At 41.5% G+C, this 21515-nt stretch overlaps 1 protein-coding gene across 1 annotated transcript in view; it reads right to left on the bottom strand.

The window, feature by feature from the left end:
* Nucleotides 1-20348, bottom strand: part of VEGFD (vascular endothelial growth factor D) — a 30447-nt gene extending 10099 nt beyond the window's left edge. The window contains exons 1-2 of the mRNA XM_005491776.4: nt 19726-20348; nt 2488-2698 (exon numbers count right to left, since the gene is read on the bottom strand). Coding sequence (XP_005491833.2) covers nt 2488-2698; nt 19726-19815 — 301 coding nt within the window. The 5' untranslated portion in view covers nt 19816-20348. The remainder of the gene's footprint in view (nt 1-2487; nt 2699-19725) is intronic.
* Between the last annotated feature and the right edge of the window lie 1167 nt (nt 20349-21515).

Raw genomic sequence — 21515 nt, 5'->3', positions numbered from 1 at the left:
ACCACTTGTTTAGCAGAAGGGCTGCTACAGGAACTGGCTGCCAAGCAACCGAGTGTCACATCTTGTTCATCTTGTCACCCTGGTCATTTCTGAGACCAGGCACAGAGCAGTTTCTGAGAAATTTCTCTGTGACACAGTCTTCAGCTTGAAAGTGCTGCAGTCCTTTGAGACTGAGCAGATCAGGGGAGAATGTGTTGTGGTGAAGTGACACAAACTTTCAGTGAATTCATTGTTAAAGCTTTAGAAAGGAGGAACAAAGTCCTGAATTTTCCCTGATGGAATTTGGAGTGCTGTGGAAGATACTCTAGTGAAACAATGATAAATCTTGACCCAGCCTTCTCATCAAAACATTTTATTAAAACAAAACAGATGCACTTGGCAGAAAGGTCACTGTTTAATGACTGGAAAGGGTGTGGGAAAGAAATACATGTTTATGGGCTTGTGGTTTTTTAAAAGGAGCTTTAGTACCTTGAACATATTAATATATTAGAACAAAAGTACTTGCTGTCCTGGGATAATTCCACTTTTAATGGAAGAATGGCCAGCCCCAATGGGCTTTTTTAAACTTGAATTTCATCGCCTTGACTTGTAGTGAGAAAGCTGACATGTCTATCTCAATTTAGACTTTGAAAGGGAAAATAGCAAGCAACTTAATAGCAGTTCCAAGCAGAAAAGTTGGAACAGCTATTAAGAAAACTTTATCAATATGACCATAGTAAAATAGAACCACAGAATATTTTGGTTGGGAAGGGACCTTAAAGATCATCTAATTCCAACCCCTCTGTTGTGGGCAGGAACACCTTCCTCTAGACCAGGATGCTCAGTATTCAATCCATCCAGGCCCTGAACACCTCCAGGGATGTGTCATCCATGGCTTCTCTGAGCAACCTAATATCTAATCTAAACCTACCCTCTTTTAGGTTCAGTACATGCCCTTGGGAAAAGCCCCTCTCCAGTTGTCTTGCAGCTGGAGATACCAGCTTAGATTCCCTCTTAGATACTGGAAAGCTGCAATTAGATCTCCATGGAGCCTTCTCTCCTCCCCTCCAGGCTGAACAGCCCCAACTCTCTTAGCCTGACTTCACAGGAGAGGTGCTCAAGCCCAGTGACTATCTCAAATAATTCACAGCACACTAAATGTCATAGTGACCTTATTATCTGAACATTATTTACAGTATAAATATTGAGTTACACTATTCTGCCATTGAAAAATGCCCATTTCAATGTTCCCTGCCTCAGTAACATTTAATAACATCTCCTTTTGTCTTGCTGTTTTGACAAAAGAGATGCTTTAGTTTTGCAGAAATGTTGGTGTTCACTAAATGAGCAACAGTGAGTAGAGGATTACATCACTTGACTCTGGGTACTCCTAATAACTATGAATTTTTAATGGTTTTGAGTAGAATTAGAAGGGTCTGTAAGCAAAATGTTTATCACTATTAAAAGCTGTCTTAATTTTTCTTCATGTGTGTATTTGTTTTAACTTTTTTTTCTGTACGAAATTTCTGCGAAAAGCATAAAGCCATGCCTGTGATATGAAAATCCTCTTCAGACAGGCGCTTGTATACACATTTCTGTGTTGTGGCTCAGAGAAGCAATTTAAGGCCTTTGTTCAGACATCATTTAGCTGAGTAATGGTGTGTGAATGTGGCTGGGGTTGTTGTAAAAGTGGTATTGGAACAGGATTAGTAATATCTGATTTCCCAAAAGGAAAGTGATATGATAATATCACAGCAGGATAAAGACAACAAAGATTATCTCAGCCTGTCCTTCATTAGGATACAGTTTATCTTTGCTGTAGGATGTCCATTTGCTGGACCAAAATATAGTAACTGATCCTTTGTTTTTTCATGCATGAATATGTAATGCCTCTTGAGCATCACAGCTACAAGCAGCAATATTCAGACTTGCTCCAGATGGAAGGAGTAGGTTGTGATTCTCCACTTTTAGTTTCTGGTTGGTTGCCTTGAGGTCTTTTCTCTGGAGAAACTTCCCCAAACAGATCAAGGTTAGGGCAATGCCTTCTTTCTCTCAATTCCCACACAGACACTGCTGCTGGTGCAGTGCCTTGTATCAGAGCACACCTAATAAAAAAGGGATTTCTATGCCTGCAGTAAAGTTTATTCATTTCTGCCTGCAAGCAAGTCCTGAGATGTAGCACAATGCTGCTCTCCAGCCCCTCATCCAGTCATTCTGACCTGATTTTTGTACTTCTCTTTCTTTTGTGCACTGACAAATCCCTGAAGAGTACATCTTCTCTTTGGAGAGTATGCAGAGAAAATAAGCCTGATTTGGCCACAGAACAGGGAGGAGTACTCAGGCTGTTGTCTGACACTTTTTCATACAAAGTAATTTTTGAGAAATGCCCTGTTGTTTCTGGTATGGGTATACTCTAGGAAACTCCTTACTTATTTCACAGTTTACTGCACAAGAATCAGGGAGGGGCCTTGAAGCTGAGCTCAGACTTGGCCACAAACCTGCACCCACCTTTCAGTGTGTCAATATCATAGAAAGCAGCAGCAAATCTGGTGGAGCGATGGGAAGCAGAGCGGGAGTCCAGGTTGGCCAGGCTCTTCAGCTTTAGCCTGCATTTCCACAGCTTCCAGTCCTCAGAGTGAGTGATGTGGAGCAGCTCTTCCAGGCTGGATGCTCTCCTGATCTGCTGTTCTGAGCGCTCCAGTGCTGACAGAGATGTCCTCTGGAAGGAAAGGGGAGGTCAGAAAGGCAGCACTTACAGCCTGTGCCCAGCAGAGCACGTGGAGCATTTGCACCAAAGGGCAGCACGTTACTGAGATATCTGAGTGTGCCTGGGAAAACAGCAGCACACAGGGCTGCCCCAGGCCTTGAGGGTGCCCAGCACCAGACTTATCTGCAGGATTTGTGCCCACATAGATTGGGAAGGGGAGATGCCCACTTCTTCACCCTCTTCATCACAGCCCTCAGAACTATTTGACAAATGCAGACTGTACTGTGTCCCTGGCAGACACTGGTCACATCACTGCAGTGCCAGAGGGAATCCCAGGTCACCCTACAGGGAACCTGGATCAGTTCAGCTGGTGAGCCCAGCCCATGTGCCTCTGCAACAAGCTGCCTTGGGTACCAAAACTCTGCTTCCACCCAAGAGACACCACTGCAGGGGCAGGTGATGCAGCTGGAAGCTGCACAAAGTTGAAGGGCCCATCCATGTGGCAGGCAAGCACATCATCCAACATGCTGCAAGGTGCAGGATGCATCTGCCATCTCCCATTGTGACTACACTTGTGCCCTGCCCATGTCCAGCCTCAGAGCTGTGGCTGTGCAGCAGCATTAGCACAGTCATTGCATGTTCTACCTGTGTGATGCTCACGACCATTCTGCTTCCACTGAAGAAAGTGCCCTACAAAGACATGTACCATCAGTTTGAAGTTAATATTCACTTTAAAAATGAGTGTTTAACACTTCATATTGCTCAGCATCCTGTAACAATAGTGCTTTCTTTGGCTGCTGCTTTCTGACATCTGTGTTTGTGTCTTTATCAAGGCACTGAGTATTTATTTCCACTGACTCACCAGATCTGCTGAAAACAGTCTCCAACACAAGTAAGAGGTTATCTCTGTAAATGTCTGTGTTGCACTGGGCTGGTGCTCTCTCAGCTGTACTCTGGTCATACAGTGAACTGTATTTTTTGACTGGAAAACAAAGGGCTGCAGTGCCAGCGGTCACAAATAAAATTCCATCTCTTTAAAGCAAAGCTGTAGTACAAGAGGCTGTCCATGAGGTGTGCAGCAGACAGCAGCCTGAGCCACTAGTGAGTGCTCAGTGTAGGGCTGGGGAAGGAGTGAGGGAAAGGGCCACCTCTAACAGGAAGATTTTTAGATGAGGTCTGAAATCCAAGCACTGAGTGCATCTGTTACTTGTTATAAAGACATCTGTGGCATTTAGTTTGCAACAGTACAGATGTTAGCCTGTACGCATGGGCCAAGTTAATTTTTGGGTAATTACCTTTCACCGACCTAAAATTCCTTAAGTAGTTAACTCAGAAAAAGTTGTTTTCTCTCCTTTTATGCCTGTACAGAACATTATATTGTGCTTTAGCAAGTTGCCATATTTCATAATAGAGATGGCTGCTTCATAGGTGAATGATTTCTCATGCATTTCATATGTGGTAAAAACTAGAAACCCCATCTCAACACTTATGAACAAATAGCTCAGAAGGAATGTGAATACTTAGCACCAGTAACTGAATTTCTAGACAGTTTTACAAACAAGATACCCAGAATTTTGCTGATCCAGGAAAGCTGAAATTCAGCTTGAGGTCAATGCGTCAAGACTTATTTGTTCTAAGAACCACAGCTTATGTTCCCATTCTCTCCCATTCACAAACTGTCTCCTTGGTCTTGCAAAACATGCAAGTGTAGGACCAGAACTGGCATGGTAATGGGACCAAAGACATCAAAACTGAACTCTATTAAGCAGTAACTTTTTTCCTCTCTCTTTGTGGTACAAAAGAATATTATAGCTGAATCAGCACCCAACACTTCTAAACTAGACTTAATTTACAGAGAACCTGTAAAATGAGATGATAGCATTCTGGAACTTGGAAGATATATCTCTGCACTTCTTGTAAAAGTCAGCAGTTTGGGATGACTAGCTTCTTAATTTCTCTTACTCCTATATGAAGAAGTTTTATTAATCACAGAATTGTTAACATTGGAAAAGACCTCTAAGATCATCAAGTCCAACCATCAACCCAACACCACCACTGTGTTCACCACTAAACCAAGCCCTGATTATTAGATGAGCAAAATATGAGCTTGCCTAAGCTATTCAGCCCTGAAATCAATCTGTTGCCCCTTCTCTCACCATGTTTCCTAACACCTATCCAAGCTCTGCAGCTGGATGGGATTGCCTGTTGCCCACCATGATAACACAAGAATAATTGTATTCCTGCTTCTTCTATTTCTTATATTCTTCCCAGAGGGAACGCATTTCACAGCTGACCTTTTAACTTCTTCTACTGGATTCCCTATCCAGTACAGAATTTCCTGGCACCCTTTCCCATGACAGTAGCACTACAGAGATAAAGGATGGTCTTTGTCTCTGGGCATCGCTGACACTAGGCAAGATGGTGAGCTGAAGGCACTGCTGGTGTCTACAGGAGGTCTCAATCTCAAGTAATTACAGGATTTTACAGCAAGGACATCTACTTTGTTAATGAGCTAGTTGCCCTGAGCTCCTTCTGTAGCAAAGACAGAGAAATATAGACACTTTTAGAGCATGATTCATTTGAAATCACACTGAAAGTCTTTTTTCTGGATGACCAGGAGGGCCAGGCTCACCTGATCACAAGAGGTTTCAGTTTGGTAGACGTTTGATCAAACATATCTCAACAGCTATCTGGGATATAAAACATCTGAAGAGAAGCACCAAATTTTGTTCAAATTTTGCTAAGTGTCAAAACAGGAACAGTGAAAAGCCTATGTGTTTCTTTTGATTTGTTTGAGACTACTACAACGCTCTTATCTAAAATCTTGTTCTAAAAGCTTGCTAAAGCATAGAGCAGACAGTAAGCCACCAGAAAGACATCCTCATTGTAATACACTTTGACCACAGGGGGACTGCCCACAACCTACAAGCATTCAAAAGTAAAAGCTTAAAAAATGAAAAGTGTCGAAGTTGCATCAGCTCCATCAGCAGGACAAAGCCCTACAGCCTGAACTGCTTCTGCTGGCCATCCTCTTCCTACAGCACAGCTGCACCAAGTGGATCATTGTCATCAAATCTTTCCAAAGTGCTCAATTCTGGTCATACTATTTTGGAAAGGACAGCACCAAATAAAAACACAGAACAGTCTCAGATAACACCATGGATGAAGTGCCATAGGGCACCATGCAGGTCTGGAGACTTCTTTCATTTACTGCTGTTTAAATTCAAGTTCTGTTTAGATGCAGACATACTGTGGCTGACTGAAAAGACTTAGAAGAGTGAAGCTTTGGACAGAAATGTGAATAAATCTTTCAAAATGTGAAACTGGAGGAGGGTGTTAGATTCAACAGAGTCCCAAACGTTCCTGCCATTTGATTTAGGACTTTATGCCCTCTCACTTTGATAGCAAGTGGAAAGCAGTTAAAACTAGCATTTGAACAGAGGGGAGCTCTTCACTCAGCCACAGAGCAGAGGAGAGATACAAAGATGTCAGACTGACATTTCACTGACATTTCTGGGAGATCCAGCTCCTCACAAAAAGCAAAAGAGGAACAGAACCACTGACTGCTTCTCCTGACTGTAGCCAGTTGCACATGCTGTTTCCCACTTTTCAGACATCACTGCCTCCCTTTTTCAGTCTTTCCCTCATGACTACATTCCTTCCTTTCAGATTCCCTTCCCATTCCCCACTCTGCTCTCAACATCTTGAACTTCTTGGATCCCACTGTGCTTTTATGTTGTTAATTTTCACTGCTTTCCCCATATTCTGCTACATGGGAGTCTAGTGAAACCTATCTCAGGCCAAGCTGCTCAGCCTCCTAGTATAAAGGAACATCATTTTTTTTTCCCTTCCATGCCCCCATCCAACTTTCCTTCACATTGACACAGATTTTGGTAGTCAGCTGAGGTGAGTTGTCACGATTGTGGAAGCTGTTGGCTGTAATGGTTGCAACCAAGATGTGGAGCAGAACTTCACTGCACTTGGCATGTACACATAGGGACCAAAATCATGAACTCCGGACCCAGAAACAATAAAATATACATTAAGAGTTGGGAGAAAAACAAATTAGACAAGGGGTCTTTGGGAAAGGACCATGGCAATGCCATTTCCATGCTCCCAAATGAAAAAATTACCTGTGGAGCCATATTACTGGAAAGCTCCAGATGTCCTAAACTTTGTGTACCCATCAATGTACAGCCCATAGTCCACCAAAGACATAATGCTATTCCCTGTGAGAAATGGCTGAGCAGAATTTATCAATAACAAATATCAAAGCAGCAGGTTTAAGTAGTTCATTCTTATCTCCTCAGCTTTCTGCAGCTATTAGTGTAATTTTCTAAGTACCTTATCAAAAAACAGATCCCATAACCCAAAATAAAAACCAGATTCCTAATTTACTGAAGTCACATGTTTTTCAAAACACTGACCTCTCATATGTTCCAAAATTATTCTTCAATTCAAAGAGGAATATCTGTTTTCCTCTATTTTGGCAATGAACATTCATCAGGAAATGATAACGTGAGTTGCCATTGTGATTTTTGGATAATTACAACTCTTGTCCTTCCAAAAGAAACCATAATGGGCTATCTATCTTTTTCCCAGTAATCTCAGATGCCAGAAAAACCCTAAAAGTAGTCAGCACTGGAAAGGAACAAGAGAAAAAGCAGTGATACATTCAGTGGCCTTTCCCACCTTGGACACTGACTAAAATCAGCCACTGAGTTAATTTCCCCGCTGATTTATGCTAGTCCAATGTTTGGCTTATGCATCATGTCATACAAATGCACAATCCCACAGACAGCCTGCCCTGTTCAAACTGGGCTCTTTCTTGAGTATTAGTATTGACCATACCCTATCAGGGGCTGCAGCTCTGCAGTTTGCATCTCTTCTCCATCCTTGACAAACTCCTAATTTCCTGCTTAGGAAAAATAAATCAAAATCATGTCTAAGAAAGCCAGCAGAACCTATCTTTGAAGAACTCCTTTTGTTTTTTCCTTGACATGTGCTGCTCTTTTCTGCAGCATTTACAATGTGTTTCAAGAGCTCCTGGAGGTATTTTGAACAACAGAGGAAAGATATGGAGTACAACAGTAAAAAAATGGCCTGCTAAGGTCCTAAATTTATTTGAGGACTTATAGCATAAAACCAAATGAGGTTGTATTTAAGAAAACAGATGCATGAATGATCTGCATTGATGCAGATGAATAAATACTTTGTGTGCATGGGGAGGCAAAAATGAAAATTGATAGAAATTTTTATTTTGCTCAATCTGCCTGCATTTCACTCTGTACTCAACCGTGCCTACAGACCCAAGAAGTACATCCTGAAAGCTTTAACATGATTACTTTCCTTAAGCCCCAGTCTCACAGTCTTTCTCTACAATAGGACATAAACCTCTGCTTAAAGCTAAACACGTGTAAGAATTCTTCTGATAAGGAATGTTTTTCTGAGTTAAGGTCACAGACACTGTCATGGCAAGTGCTGCATAAATACCAATGGAAATTTTCAGCATTACCACCATGTCTGGGGCCAGGACAAATGATTAAGGAACCTCTTGATAACCTTGCATTGTTTTATGATCCATCCCCTCAGCAGCTAAGCAATAGAAAGAAGGTAACAGATTTATCTTGCCAGTAAAAGCAGATTGTAGCTGCATAGCACAGTGATGATTGTCTTAATGCCATTGTATCAAAACTTGGTCAAACAGGCTTTAGATAAGGTCAGACTAAAGCTTTCAAAATTAACCAGTCTGGGGGGTGGAAGTTTTGTCTCAAAATGAGGGCACCTGAACACAAACAGTGCTGGCAGCATGTGAGCACATTTGAACCCTTATGCCAGCATTGTGTGCTTCATGCAGCTGCAGCAACTGCATTCAGGTCAAGAGAAGTTATGTAGAAGACAAAGACTTGATGCCAGAACTCACCGAACCAGAAAGTGAATTCTCCCTGTTCCAGTGCTGCCTGAAGGCTAATCTCAGAACTAGATTCAAACCAGTTTAAATACTAGGGAGATGATTCATCACCACCAAAGAAAATACCAAGGAATTTTGCTTCTATGTATGCTACACCTGAAAACAACCTTCTTTTCTCTTCCATGATGCATTCCCCAAGGTGATTTTACAGTGTATAAACTGATTATAGCTGCAGACTCATCTTGCGGAGATAGAGTGCCTACAGCTCCCTGCCACCCCACAATTATCAAAAATAAAAAATAATCTGATTCTATGCTTCTATTCACCTGATGGAATATTTATCCATCTGAACTATTTATCTGAGACTCTTCTCATAGATAATGGAGAAAAATAGGGCCACTAGGTGAACATTCATCCGATTCTAAAGCCTATTGAATTATCTGTGCCTCCAAAATGCCTCTTCGCTGATGCTGAAGGATGAATTGGCAGATCACCAGCTTAGCTGTAGTGAGGAGACTGAATCCCACTCAGCTGAGAGTAGTCAAATGAGATTAAATAACCTCTCCTAATCAAAAGCACAAACAATTTATGGGGTCTACAGATATAACCATCCTGGAAGTGCAGCTGCACCAGGGTCAGAAGGGCCTGGGACTGGCAGGAAAAAGCACTCCATTCCCTGCCCCAAAGCCATGGTGCAGTTGCCCAGCCATGCTGTGGCTCCCAGCACACAGACTGTGAGCTGATGTGGCCAAGTAACTGCAAGGGAGCTCCCATGGAAAGTTTGGTTCTCTCTTGGCAGGAAAATGCCAAGCAGCTCCTGCCATTATGATGCCAACACAAAGAACAATATTTTCCAGTAAGAATGGCAAGCTTGTGTGGAGTTTTTGCAGTAAGAACTCTTTTGAGGGTTTTCATCATTATTTGTAGTATTTTTAGCACTATTGTGTCTCCTATCAGTTTGGAGTCAGGTAAAAACACAGAATGAAGAGATGATAGCTAACCTGGTGCCTATAGCCAAAGCAAAATATATGAGAAAAGAGAGGAAGGCACTTATCCAAAGGGAATACCAAGGAAACACAGGAGATATCACTCAGAGTGAAGTGCCATGATTTTTAGGTATCAGGGGCTCAAACATTGCCAAATTTTATCATAACAAATATTGTCTATAATACAGCATCTTGCATCCTGGGGTGTTGCATAACAGGAAATAAAACAGTGAGAGAATCTTCTGCAGTTTGAAAACACGAGGCTTGGAGGAGTGACTTACTGCCCTATCAACAAGCAACTGCAGCACCCCATAAATATCTATCATGAGGCATCTAACCCTGCCACATGTCTGACACATATTAGCATGCAGTAATTTTATCATCACTTTGTATTTCATTTCCAAGGAGAGAAAGAGCGTTTACTTTTCAACAGCTCCAGTAAAATCATACTTTTGATTCTCTGTCAGCTATGAACTTCTAAAATATGAAGTTGCATCTCTGGCTATATTCCCTCTGGAAGCATCAGTGTACATTATTAGTACAAATAAGCTATTTTTAATTATAGTGAACATGACCATAGAGAGACAAAACAATTAGATATTTTGACTTCCTACTAAAATTATTCTCTGAAACATGATGGGCTTGTCATTGGATTTTTAAGTGCCTATTACAGTCTTTGTTATCTCAAAAGCATGGATGAAATTTCAGGAGCATGCAGTACTTCAAAATATTGTAAACAAATACTCAAATCTCTTCTAAAAATGTTTCATCTCTCTCAGTGCACTGCTATGTCCAGACTGAACATTCATTTGATCATCACTGTTACCACATTAATAACCCGAAAGGGCGTTCTGTTTATAGTGGGGACAAGTTTGGGCACTGTGAGACAAATTTCCAGCTGTCACTTTTTAAAGAGGGTTTTTCTCCAGTGAGAGCTATATTGAAAGCATGCAGCTGTATTGTCCAAGTATATAGCAAAAAAATACACAAAGGGGTGGAACTTCTTCCCTGAAAAAGCTCAAGGACTGAAGAACAGGCACAGGAAAATTTCACTTCCCTCAACCAGAATCTGTGCAAAACCTCTCTGCAGTCTGCCTTGAGAGTTAGAGAGTGTTGCCTGGGCTGTGCATCCTCTCAGGAAGGGGTGACTGTGACCACAGCACTCCATCCTGAGCTCCTGCATGCCATGGCTGCTGGAAGAGAAGCTGCATAGAGCCCTGGCTGTAAGAGGAGCAGTGTAGAGTTCTACTGTGCCAGAGCACACAAAGAAGGACTGACAGACATGTCACTTGTGGGTTGGGAGGAACAAAAATGGTCCAACTTACAGTCTGGCCAGGTGTTGTATGAGGTGGCAGAGGGCTGACAGGGGGACATTGACCTGAGGCTGTCCCATTTCTCACTGATCCATTTGTGATGTTTGAGGGCCTCTTCTGCTAAACCCTGCCAGCATATTGACTGAGACACAACACCAAAGGAGGAGGAAGCTCTGGACTGCTCCACCTCATGTTCAATGTGGTAAAAAGCTCCCTCCAGACTTTCCTTCTTGAGAGTCTTCCTTCTTGGTCTCCAGTTTAACTTCCACTGAAGAAGGAGACCTAATTACCCATTTTCTAAACTTGGTGGTCAAGGCGATAATAAAACAGCTTCTACTTTAGCTGAAGATGATATGTTTTCACAAGTAAATCATATTAACTTCTCTGGGGCTTCAAGAGAACAGCTGTTTTATATTTTGAATGGCCTTTTAACTAGAATAGATCTTTTGTAGTGTTACAGCAAACAAATCAGACTTCTTTCACTTTAGTAGCATGCTTACATTATAAAAATCCTTGGAGATGAGATATTTTGGTTGCTGTATTCTCTCTTGAATAAACCAAAATATTGAAAGCAAATAACTGAAAACATCAGAACTGGACATATTTTTGTGGAAGCATAAATCTCATATAATTTCATATAATTTTTTATGTTTAAAGCAGAGACTGATAATATTTTATCAAAATATCTCTTAGAACTATAGACTTTTAGCCAGTTAGGTCTTTATACCAAATTGAGGCACTTTTCTTTCAGCCAGTAAACATTTTGAGTATCAGCTTTGTCGCTCTCATTAAACAGATGCTTCTTCCCACAGCCAGGTCTTTTGGCTCTCATAGGAAACATCCTCCAATTGTGATTTTGAAGGTAACAGCATCCACTGTGCATCAGCTTGCTGGCAGTAATGGAAAGCTGGAGTGGTATATTGTGGCCACATTTCTCTTCACAGAGAAAAACAAGGCACAACTTCCCAAGAATATTTCTGGGATTCACATTTTCTGAACCTCAGAGAAAGAAAAAACAATGCTCATCCAATTGCTGATCCTCTTGTTCACAAGTGGAATGCATTGTGGAAGATTGTTTACCTAAAGGGAATTGGTAATTGGATTCTGGTGTGAGTGTTGTGATTCAGTGACCAATTGAATCCTGTGTGTGTTGGGACTGTTGGCTGACAGTCATGAGATTCTGTGCACTGGAGTTGAGTTGGGTGCTTGTGCAGATTCAGTTCAGATTCAGTGTAATATAATATAGAATAATATAGTATAATAAAGTAATGAATTTGCCTTCTGATATCCATGGAGTCAGATGCATCATTTCTCCCTGCCACAGGGGTCACCTTGTTTCCGACAGTATTTGAAAGAAAATATTTGGTCTGCTAAGTTATGGATTTTCTTCCTGTTCAAGCCTAGTCAACTACATTGAGAGTTTAGGTTCTTCCTACAGTGATCAGGCAAAGTACATTCATTTGGTAACTGAAAAAACACAGATGATCTGTCATAAATGTCCAGTGTGGTAACTCACCGATATATCCTAAGTTCTGCTGACAGCTTTGGGAGTCTAAAAGTACATTTTCTGAGCTTCTGCTTATAAGCTTGTTCAGATGTCTTGCATTGCTGCAATGTGTTAAGGCAGATGTTCTGCTCAAGACAGAGCTCAGCTAGAACATTATCACTTCACTGTACACCAGGTTAGGTGCTGGCCCAACCCTATGACAGGGTACACACATCAAAAATAGCATCTTAAATGTGTTTACAAAGAGTGTGTCCAGGCTGTAGTCAGTGTCTCTTGATATTTGCCCATTCTTTGGAAGTCACTGGGGTTTGGAGAGTGAGTTTGGAATGGCTCAGTAACAGAGACCTGCATGAAATCAGATGACTATGTGTTCTTTTAATATTTGAAAATATTATTTAATGTGACGAAGGGTCCTTCAGTGAGTGCTTTCATTGTTTTTTGGGCTTTCCCCAAGACAGTTTAATAAATGTTTTGGAGGTAGGGCTAGCCAATGGGACAGCTGGGTTTCAAAATGTCACTCACAAAGCAAAGCCATTGCCAATACTGGATGAACTTATGTTACCCCAATCACACGCACACATTTTCCTGGAATTGTAGTTTTTCTTGAGTAATATTTCCCTAGCAATTCAGAAAAGTATCCTAACATGGTTTCTGAGTCATGCTGCTAATTAAAGTGAGAAGTTTTGCCTGTCTTTGTGGCACATTCTCTGTGTGCAAAGTGACATATGATATAGTAACATGATGCAACTTTTTTGCAATTCACGGTGACTCAGATAGAATTCCCTGCCCGGTGCAGCCGGTGACCGTGTGCTGTCAGACCCAGCACAGCCCGATTCCCATGAAAGCACGGCTCAGGAAAACCCATCCTGACGGTGAGCAGGGTGCTCACCCCTTTCCAAACCCATTCACCTGGTGCCCACACTGGTTTGCCAAATCCACGAGTCCAGCTCCACACTGCGCTCAGTAGGATTTTGTGGAAGCACAGGGACCCTAGATGGCGTCCTACCACCAGCTGAGTGCTCGCACACCTTAACTCACATTTGGGCAAAAAACACACAAAAATACTCAGCTGCCCTTCACAAAGCAAGGAAGCTGAATTTTTCTTAATGCAAGAAAGCTAAAATAGCCTGTGCAGTTCTTCTGCTGTTCATTGGTACAGAAGCCCATGTATCACTCTTTCACCAGGATGTTAAAAAAATTTCTGTTTGGTCTTCCCGCAGGCAAAGGGGGTCTGTGCAGCTGTACTAGGGGCACTCAGCATTTTGTTTGCATTCCTCAAATCCCAGCAAGATGTATGATGATTTGCAAAGCATGCTGGGGAGGTAGGAAGCAGGTGGAGAAGTAGATAAGGGAATGGCACATAGTGAAAGGAATAAGAAATTTCTCAGGAATAAGTGTTTCTGTAGGAAGGTTACCATATCAGATTTACTTCCCTGCAGCAGCATAGCTCAGGTCATTTTTCCCCCTCAGCTGGATGATCTCAAAGCCAAGTCCAAGAAAGGGCAAAGGCTGGTTTTGGAACTGGACTTACGTGCTCTGAGAGAAAGGCGTAAAAGAATCACAGATCCCACTGTATGAAAACTATAAAATATATCATATAAGTTTTTTAAAGTGGGAATTAGAATAAAGGATTTATCACCTACAACAACAGTAAAAATTTATTTTTCCCAAATGCCAGTATGGTGTCCCCTGGAGATAAGACCCAAGTAAACCTTGTCTGGAATAGCAGCAGTGTTGATAAGAATGAAAACTGCAGACACCATGGCAGAGGTCTCACCAGCCAGAGTTTGCACCAGTTTTTCTTTCCTGTTTTCAGGCAGATCTTTTCTCTGCTTGCCCCCTGTGGGAGCCTACATTGATCCCACCACACCATTGGTTATAAACAACAAAAATGCCTGTGGGGAAAAAGCACCAGTAGGCTGCAGAAAACAGAAATAAGCAACACTTGCTGAGCCTAAGCTGATGGCTTGTTGTGGTTGCTTTCAAATCACTAATTACCAAAAAGATAGTCCACTGCCCTCTGAACCTGCTTTCTTGCCTCCCCTTGGTCCCACAGACTTTAAGATGTGAGCTGCAACTGATGGCAAAGTTTAATTAGTGCTTAATTTCAAACAGCTAATAATTTGGTCTCTCAAATGCTGCATCTGAATTATCTACACAGCCTGGTGTACTTTTCCAAGTTCTGCTCTGTCCTCAGACACTAAAATCCTAGCTGAGATGGACTGGATTGGATCAGCAGCTGGGAGGGATTTTTTTGCTCTTTCTCATGAGCAAGAGCTGTTCTTGATAAAGTAGCAGTGTGTTAGTAGTTGCCTTTCCAAATTGATAACAGCCAAGGACGGATGCTCTGTGGCATGAAAACAATACAGGATTGTTCTGTTTGCCTTCAGTGCACCTTGTCAAGACAGTAGCAGATAAGGCAGAACAAATTGCCTTTCCTCACAACTTCTCTGATAGCTTCTCCCTTCTGAAGGAAAAGCACAATCATTTCTGAAGGAATGCTGTAAGTAAATTTTCGCACATTTTTGGCTCATTGTGCCTATCAGAGATGATAATCACAGAGAATCAAAAGCAGCAGACAAAACTGGGAGAACTAAATACTTCTGAAAACCACAATGTCATAATATTTGTTTAGAAGTGTTTCCTAACTTTGAAAGGAAGCTGGATTTGAGGATGAAAATCCCGGTTTAAACAGAGGAATTGTTCCCAATGACATTTCAAGTTCCATTTTCTAGCAGTTGAGCACATTGCTGGAATTTCAGGAGTTGCCTTTGAGGAAGAGATCCTATGACACAGAAGATTGTTAGAATCTAACTGTTCTAGAAACTGAGCAACATTTGCAAGCAGATTGTAGAAAGCTGTGAAGATGTGTCTGAAAACCAGTGTCAGTTATAATTACAGAGACAAAAGCTTACAGCCAGCTCTGCTGCTCAGGTTTCCTCACAGAGCTCTGTTTCAATTGTACAGACAGACAGACTGCAGCTGGCTCTCAGAAAGAAGATGTAAAGAGCTTCCTGATCTTTTCCGCATGGTGTGATGGCTCTCCAGTATTTCCATGCCTTCCCAAGGGCAAGGCATTCCCCACTGAGGGGGTCCAGGCCTCAGGAGGGTGGGGAAGTGCTGCTTCCCTCTCCCCAGTGGACGAGGACTCTGTACCAGATGTGTTTGGAGTGGCTTTCTGCTCTGTGCAGTTCACAGGGACAGTAGGAGATGAAGAAGATCTGTTTGAGCAAGAGCCACCCCAGGAGGCTTGAACAATGTTTAGTGCAGAAGTAGAAAAGATTTAGCTGTGGAAAAGGAATGCATGTAGCGAGAGCAGCCATATTTACCTCCCAGCTAAGCCCACCCTTGGTATTTTGATCAGAAAGCCGCTTTGTAGCTCAGGGACAGTCCTCAGGCCTGTCCACTGTGGGTTTCTCTCTAACAAAACCAAAGGAGGGTTCAACAAGGGGAGAACACCTCTGCAAAAGGAAAAGGCTCTGAGTCTGTTTAACTTGGAACTGATCAGTTCTTCCTTTCTCTTGCCTTTGCCCCAATGCTTTATTAATAATGTGAAACAGCAGAATTGAGGAGGAAAGCAATGAGATTTTAATTCTCCGAGATCAAAACTTGCTGCCCCATTAGAGAGGCAGTTTTAGTGTTGGAAGGCAGAAGCAGCTCTGATGGATCCTTGGCTTTGCTTGGCAAAACATTTGCCTCAGCTCTGATGAATATAGGACATAGCTCTTCACATCTAATTTTAAAATTCTGGAAAAAGTACTTTATGTCTGTTTCTGCTCTAGGAGAGGAAAAATTTGAGGGGGAGAGACAGAAAGAGAGACAGTGAAATTTGCGGTTCGCTAGTTGAGAGGTTCCAAAACGTAAGAGACTGGCGGGACAAGAACTTCAATAAGGAATTTTCAAAGCATTTCCTGATGAAAAAAACATTATAAAAATAATTCTCAGTCTTCAGAAAACCCACGTGGAAATCTAATTCTTCCATGAGGACTTTAATATATTAGGTTGGCATCCTGAACCAAGCCATTGGAAGGCAAGGGCCACCCTTGACATCAGTTCAGCTCTGGAGCCAAGTCCTGTTGGACACCTGTGTGGATTAGGATGTGCTGCCCCTGTCTGAGGCTGCCCACTGCTTCCCACCATGAGCCTGTGCTCCAGTTGGGCTTCTGACTGGCACACATTTGATGTTCAGGCTGAAACTTTCCATACCAGATGTCTGCCTCAAAATTCACTTAATATTTTTTTGCTTTCTCTGTCAAAATGGTTTGACTGCAGTGGAGGATGAAAAAAAAACCTCCTCCTTTATCTGTGAAAAAAAAAATTCTGTTTCCCTACTGTGAATCACAGATGTGAATTTTTTTTTGATACCTGAGGAGCCTTTTTTTTTTTCCTCAGATGTGTACGCTGCTATCTTTGAAAAAAGCCCACTTAGCCCTCCCAGGGCTTTGCAGCTGTCGGGTCCTGTGCTGGTTCCATTCAGGAGCAGAGCAGGACCTGGGTGCAGGCCACCCATGGGTGCAGGTCCAGCCTATGGGGCTGGAAGCACAGGACCTCCCTTCTTCTCCCTGAGGCCACAGGGATCTGGCATCCAGGGACAGGGAGCTGCTGGATTTGCCTGTGGGAGGGAGGGAAATGAATACCCATGGAGGAGGGCAAGGCCTGGCCAAGGAGGCTGAGATCGTCTTTGGAGATCAGGACAAAAATGGGTCAGGAAAAGGAAAGCTGGGGCAGTTAAACCACAGGGACAGAGAAGGAAGCTATGGATGGAGAAGGGAAGGGGGAACCATGGTCAGATATGACTGGAAAACAAAAGTGTCCATTAGGGATGTTGCTGAGGAACTTGGACAAAACTCCTGAGGGTCTGTGACAGAAGAAGGATGTCCCCATCCAGGAGGAAGCAAGTGGGAAGGAGGGTGACACATGGATAGCACATCAAAAAGACCAATTGGAAAACTGGGTCCCTGAGCCCTGGAGGTGAGGGAACACAGGCCAAGTGCTGGGAGCAGAACAGGTTGGGAATGGAGAGGGGAAGGAAGAGCTCTGACAGGCAAGTAATACACATGTACATGGTGGGGAAAAGAGATTCATGTGCTCAGAAGAGAATGGAGTTTTTGAAGGGTTAGGAAAAGCCAACTGCCATGGAGATGCTGGATCACAGCAGCTTGTACATAAGCTTTTTAACATTCATGCCTTTCATCAGGATATTTGAAGGGAAAAAGAAAGTATTTAAACCCTTAGCCCCCTGAAATTCTTGCATGATACCAAGCTGATGCCACCTATGGTTTGAAGCATAAAGAGCTTTAAAATGTCAGGTGTCCTGGGCAGAGCTCACCTAACTTCGATTCCTAACTTGGATTCATATAACAGGGGGCAGAGCAGGTTGCTGGTGCTTTACCCTTCCTAGGTCTCATCAGTTGTGTATTAGCTGCATCCTGACCTTGTGGGTTTTATCCAGGCAGTGTTGCTGTTAATCTTAAAGAACTTTAAAAAAATTATTTAGGGTAAGTGAATGCAATACATCATTTTGGGGTACTGCAAATTCAATTTGAGGTGTAAATGGTAAAAATAATTATAACCCTATGTACCATCCAACACTGTAAAATGCAGTTTTGTGGTGTATTTCCACATGTGTACACACACAGAAGCCCACAGCTCATACAGGAGAAAACAGCCCAGAAAGCTAAAACTCTATGTAGAACATTAAAAGAAAAACAAATAGTTTAGCCAAAAGCCTCTGTCTATACCAAAGGAGCCAGAACAAGCAGTCTTTTCTTTTTGGCAATCAGCAGCCGATGCAAGTGAAACACAGCATTTGAGTGTGATACCTTTTTGAGTGTGACCTGTAAGATTCCTTTAAGATAGTCTTGGAAACTCCCTGTGAGTTGCTACAAGAACAGTAGCCTGTGGCTAAGCTGGCTGCTTGACAGCGGTAACCAAATTTCAGTGAAAATAATCATAATTGCACTTATGTTGGATGGACAATCCTGTCACAGAGAATGAACTGTAAGCCAGTATAAGCTAGCAAGAAGAGCTCTTGCATTTACTTTAGGCAAAGTGGATATGGATTCAAAGTTTACAAAGAAAGGGCTTTCTAGTGGTTTTACTATTGTGCTGAGCAAACTTGCATCCCACATGTGGCTAGAACTATCACCCTTGCCAATTATGAAATGGTTACTGTTCTGTGTTAGAAAGCACGTTCTGCTTTAAATGAAGTGATTCCTGCAGGTACAAAACCAGTGATTTGTCATGCAGTGCATACAGTTAATGTATTAAACAAGGCTTGTTACTCTGGTCCTAATGCCTTCAAAGCATTGATTGCTGGGGTTGTAAATTAAAAGCTTGAGCAGTCAGCAGGCATCAGTCATCCTGAGGCACACACTGCTCAGCACTGCTGACTTACTGGGCTGGCAGCAGCAGTCTGCAATTAGGCACACAACCTGGCATTTCTTTCCTAAAGCACAGGTCAGCATGCAGCAGGCTCAGAGAATAGTGTGTGGTCATTGCTTGCAAGCAGGAGGTTTTCTGAAGTGAAAAAAAATATTAGCTTGTTTTTCTCTGCTAGTGAAAAACAAATAATTTGCTCTGGACCACACACAATTAATCATTTTTGGACAGACTGCACGTGTAGAAACTTGTTCCAGTTTTTGTTCTGATTTTTCTAAATGATTGTCATGGATGTTCTCACATTGTCTCAAAGCCAGATCTGAAAAATCCTTCTCTCATGGTGAGGGTTCAGCTTAAATTTTTTTTCATGTACTATATTCAAAAGAAAAGTTAATTTCCAGGCAATGTGCTCTATTATTACTAGTTGCTATTTATTTTAAAATCCTATATAACTTTTTCTAATGAAGAGAAAGAAAAATGTTTCTCTGATATCTGCCAAACAAGTGAACAACTGATGAACACGTGTTCTTACAGGGAAAATTTCAATGCCAACATACTAGTTCCTGCAGTTATAAATACCTGAAATAAAAAAGTGCATTTACCAAATAGTCTAAATACTCTGACTCGGGCTTCTTTTTCAGAATTTTCTTTTATTTTCCATGACTGAAACTAAAATTTTAACTCAAGAGCAAAGTATACAATAAGTACTTAATAACTAGTAAGAAAAGTAATAAAATATGAAACAGAGAATATGGATTTAAATTCTTTGTAGATTCATTTTCCTCTAGGGCTGCTAACCATCTCTGCAACTAAACCATCACCAAACAAAAAACCAACAATCCATTACCAAAACAGCAAGAAACCCACTACCTTGCACTTTAAATGCAGCTAATTCTGGAAATTTGTATTATTAAGAATCACAGTAAATAAAGTTCACTTACCCTCACAGAAGCATTCTCATAGTCAGATCCTTGCAGCAGATGTAGAAAAGAAATTACGAAAATATTCACAGTTGCCCACGGTTTGTACATTCTGATGTTTAAATCCACAGGTTACTGCGCAGTCGTTGTTGTACAGCTGGAAGTGTCTCTTTCCAAAGGCATTTCTCTACCACCAACACAGAAAAGCTTCCAGAATTTCTCTCATAAACTCACAAAGGATTCCAACATCTGAGAGTAAATATCTGTCTCTTCGCTGCTCAAAACAATTGTAAGTTCCTCTAGAGAATGTAATTTCTTAGAGCAGATCTTAGATACACTTGAAATAAAATCATGATAAGGTTTTAAATAGATATCTATCTGTATGTGTACACATACACACTCACGAGCGATCAGGTATGGATTCCAGTTAATGAAGGTAATATATCTCCCATCAGGACACAAGGAGACATTCAAAATCCATCTGTGGTCCAGAAAGTGTAAGAAATCTGCTCGATTCTGTGCTCGGTGTTACAGCAGGCTGTTAAGATGGTGTGTAATGGCCAGTGCTTGGAGCCGAGAGCTGTAATCCAACTCTGTATGAAAACTTTTTTCACAACCTTCATGGAAGCTTGCAGAAGCATGTGTCTTAAATCTGATACAGACTTTGGCAGTAACACAGGCAAATTTTGGCTCAAATCCCATTTTCTTCCTACCAATAGCATAGCAGTTTTTAAACTAACTGATGCAATCTAGACTGCCATTATTTTAAAGGAGATTACCTGAAACATGAAACTTTAGCACACGTTCTTACACCACACACATATTTTATGTTACTTCTCTGAAAGAAAAAACAAAAGAGGGCGGGAAAAGAAAAGAGAAAGACTTTCTTCCATGTGTTCTATCTTATGTGTCAAAGGGGTTTCTGAATAAAATTTTAAAAAGCAAAGTTAAGAACTAGCTCTGACAACAAACAAGATTTTGATTTTTTAAAAGAAAGCTCATGAAGCTGCAGTATAAAAGGACAAAATCTCTTTTTATTGCAGCAAAACACAACCAGCATTCCTGATATGTATTTCCTCTGTATATTCCTGCAGTTTAAAACAGAGATTTAAAAACAGAGATCAATAATTTCAAACTATAGTGAGGACAAAGACCCCAATAATTATATATGTTAAATCTGTATTGATGTACTCATATATATTGTGTTCAGGAGAATAGTTCCACTCTCAGAAGTTTTAGTGTTTGCAGAATCAGACTCCACAGTTGTTAACATAAAACAGTCTAGTACATAATGCTTCAGAGTCCTGGTTTCCTGCCTCTGATGTCCTGTGATGTCTTAAACAAGTGCTGTCTTAAATAGAAGTTACACTTCTCTACTTACCATTAGGTTGAATAATTTCTTCTTCAGTATTGACCACAAATGGACCTTAGCAAGAAAATTATTTTAATCCAGTCTTTCCAGTTGTTTTCTGTTAAATGTCATTAGGTTTAAAAAAAAATATGTAACTCTATTATTTTTTAGCTTTGTCTTTTCCCGTTTGATTTGTGAAAGTAATCTATTTCTCTTTTTTCTTCCTCCCCCACCCACCCCACACTGGTTAGCCCAAGGACAGCAGGAATTTCACCTCTTTGAAAGGAGAGTGAAAAAGCTGCTTTGTCAGTGTACCTGCTGCTCCCCCCTTGCCCCCAGCTGCCAGAGGGTTTTTTTGCGCAGTTTTGCACAGCCCGTGCTACGAGGGCCATCCTGTGTCTGCACTGTAGGCTATAATTAACATTCTTTAAAATATTTCATTCATCATTTTAAATTATTG

This window comes from Zonotrichia albicollis, chromosome 2 (genome assembly GCF_047830755.1).
Source record: "Zonotrichia albicollis isolate bZonAlb1 chromosome 2, bZonAlb1.hap1, whole genome shotgun sequence".
NCBI classification, from domain to species: Eukaryota; Metazoa; Chordata; class Aves; order Passeriformes; family Passerellidae; genus Zonotrichia; species Zonotrichia albicollis.
The sequence above is the reverse complement of the archived record's forward strand: the minus strand, read 5'-3'. Positions and strand labels throughout refer to the sequence as shown.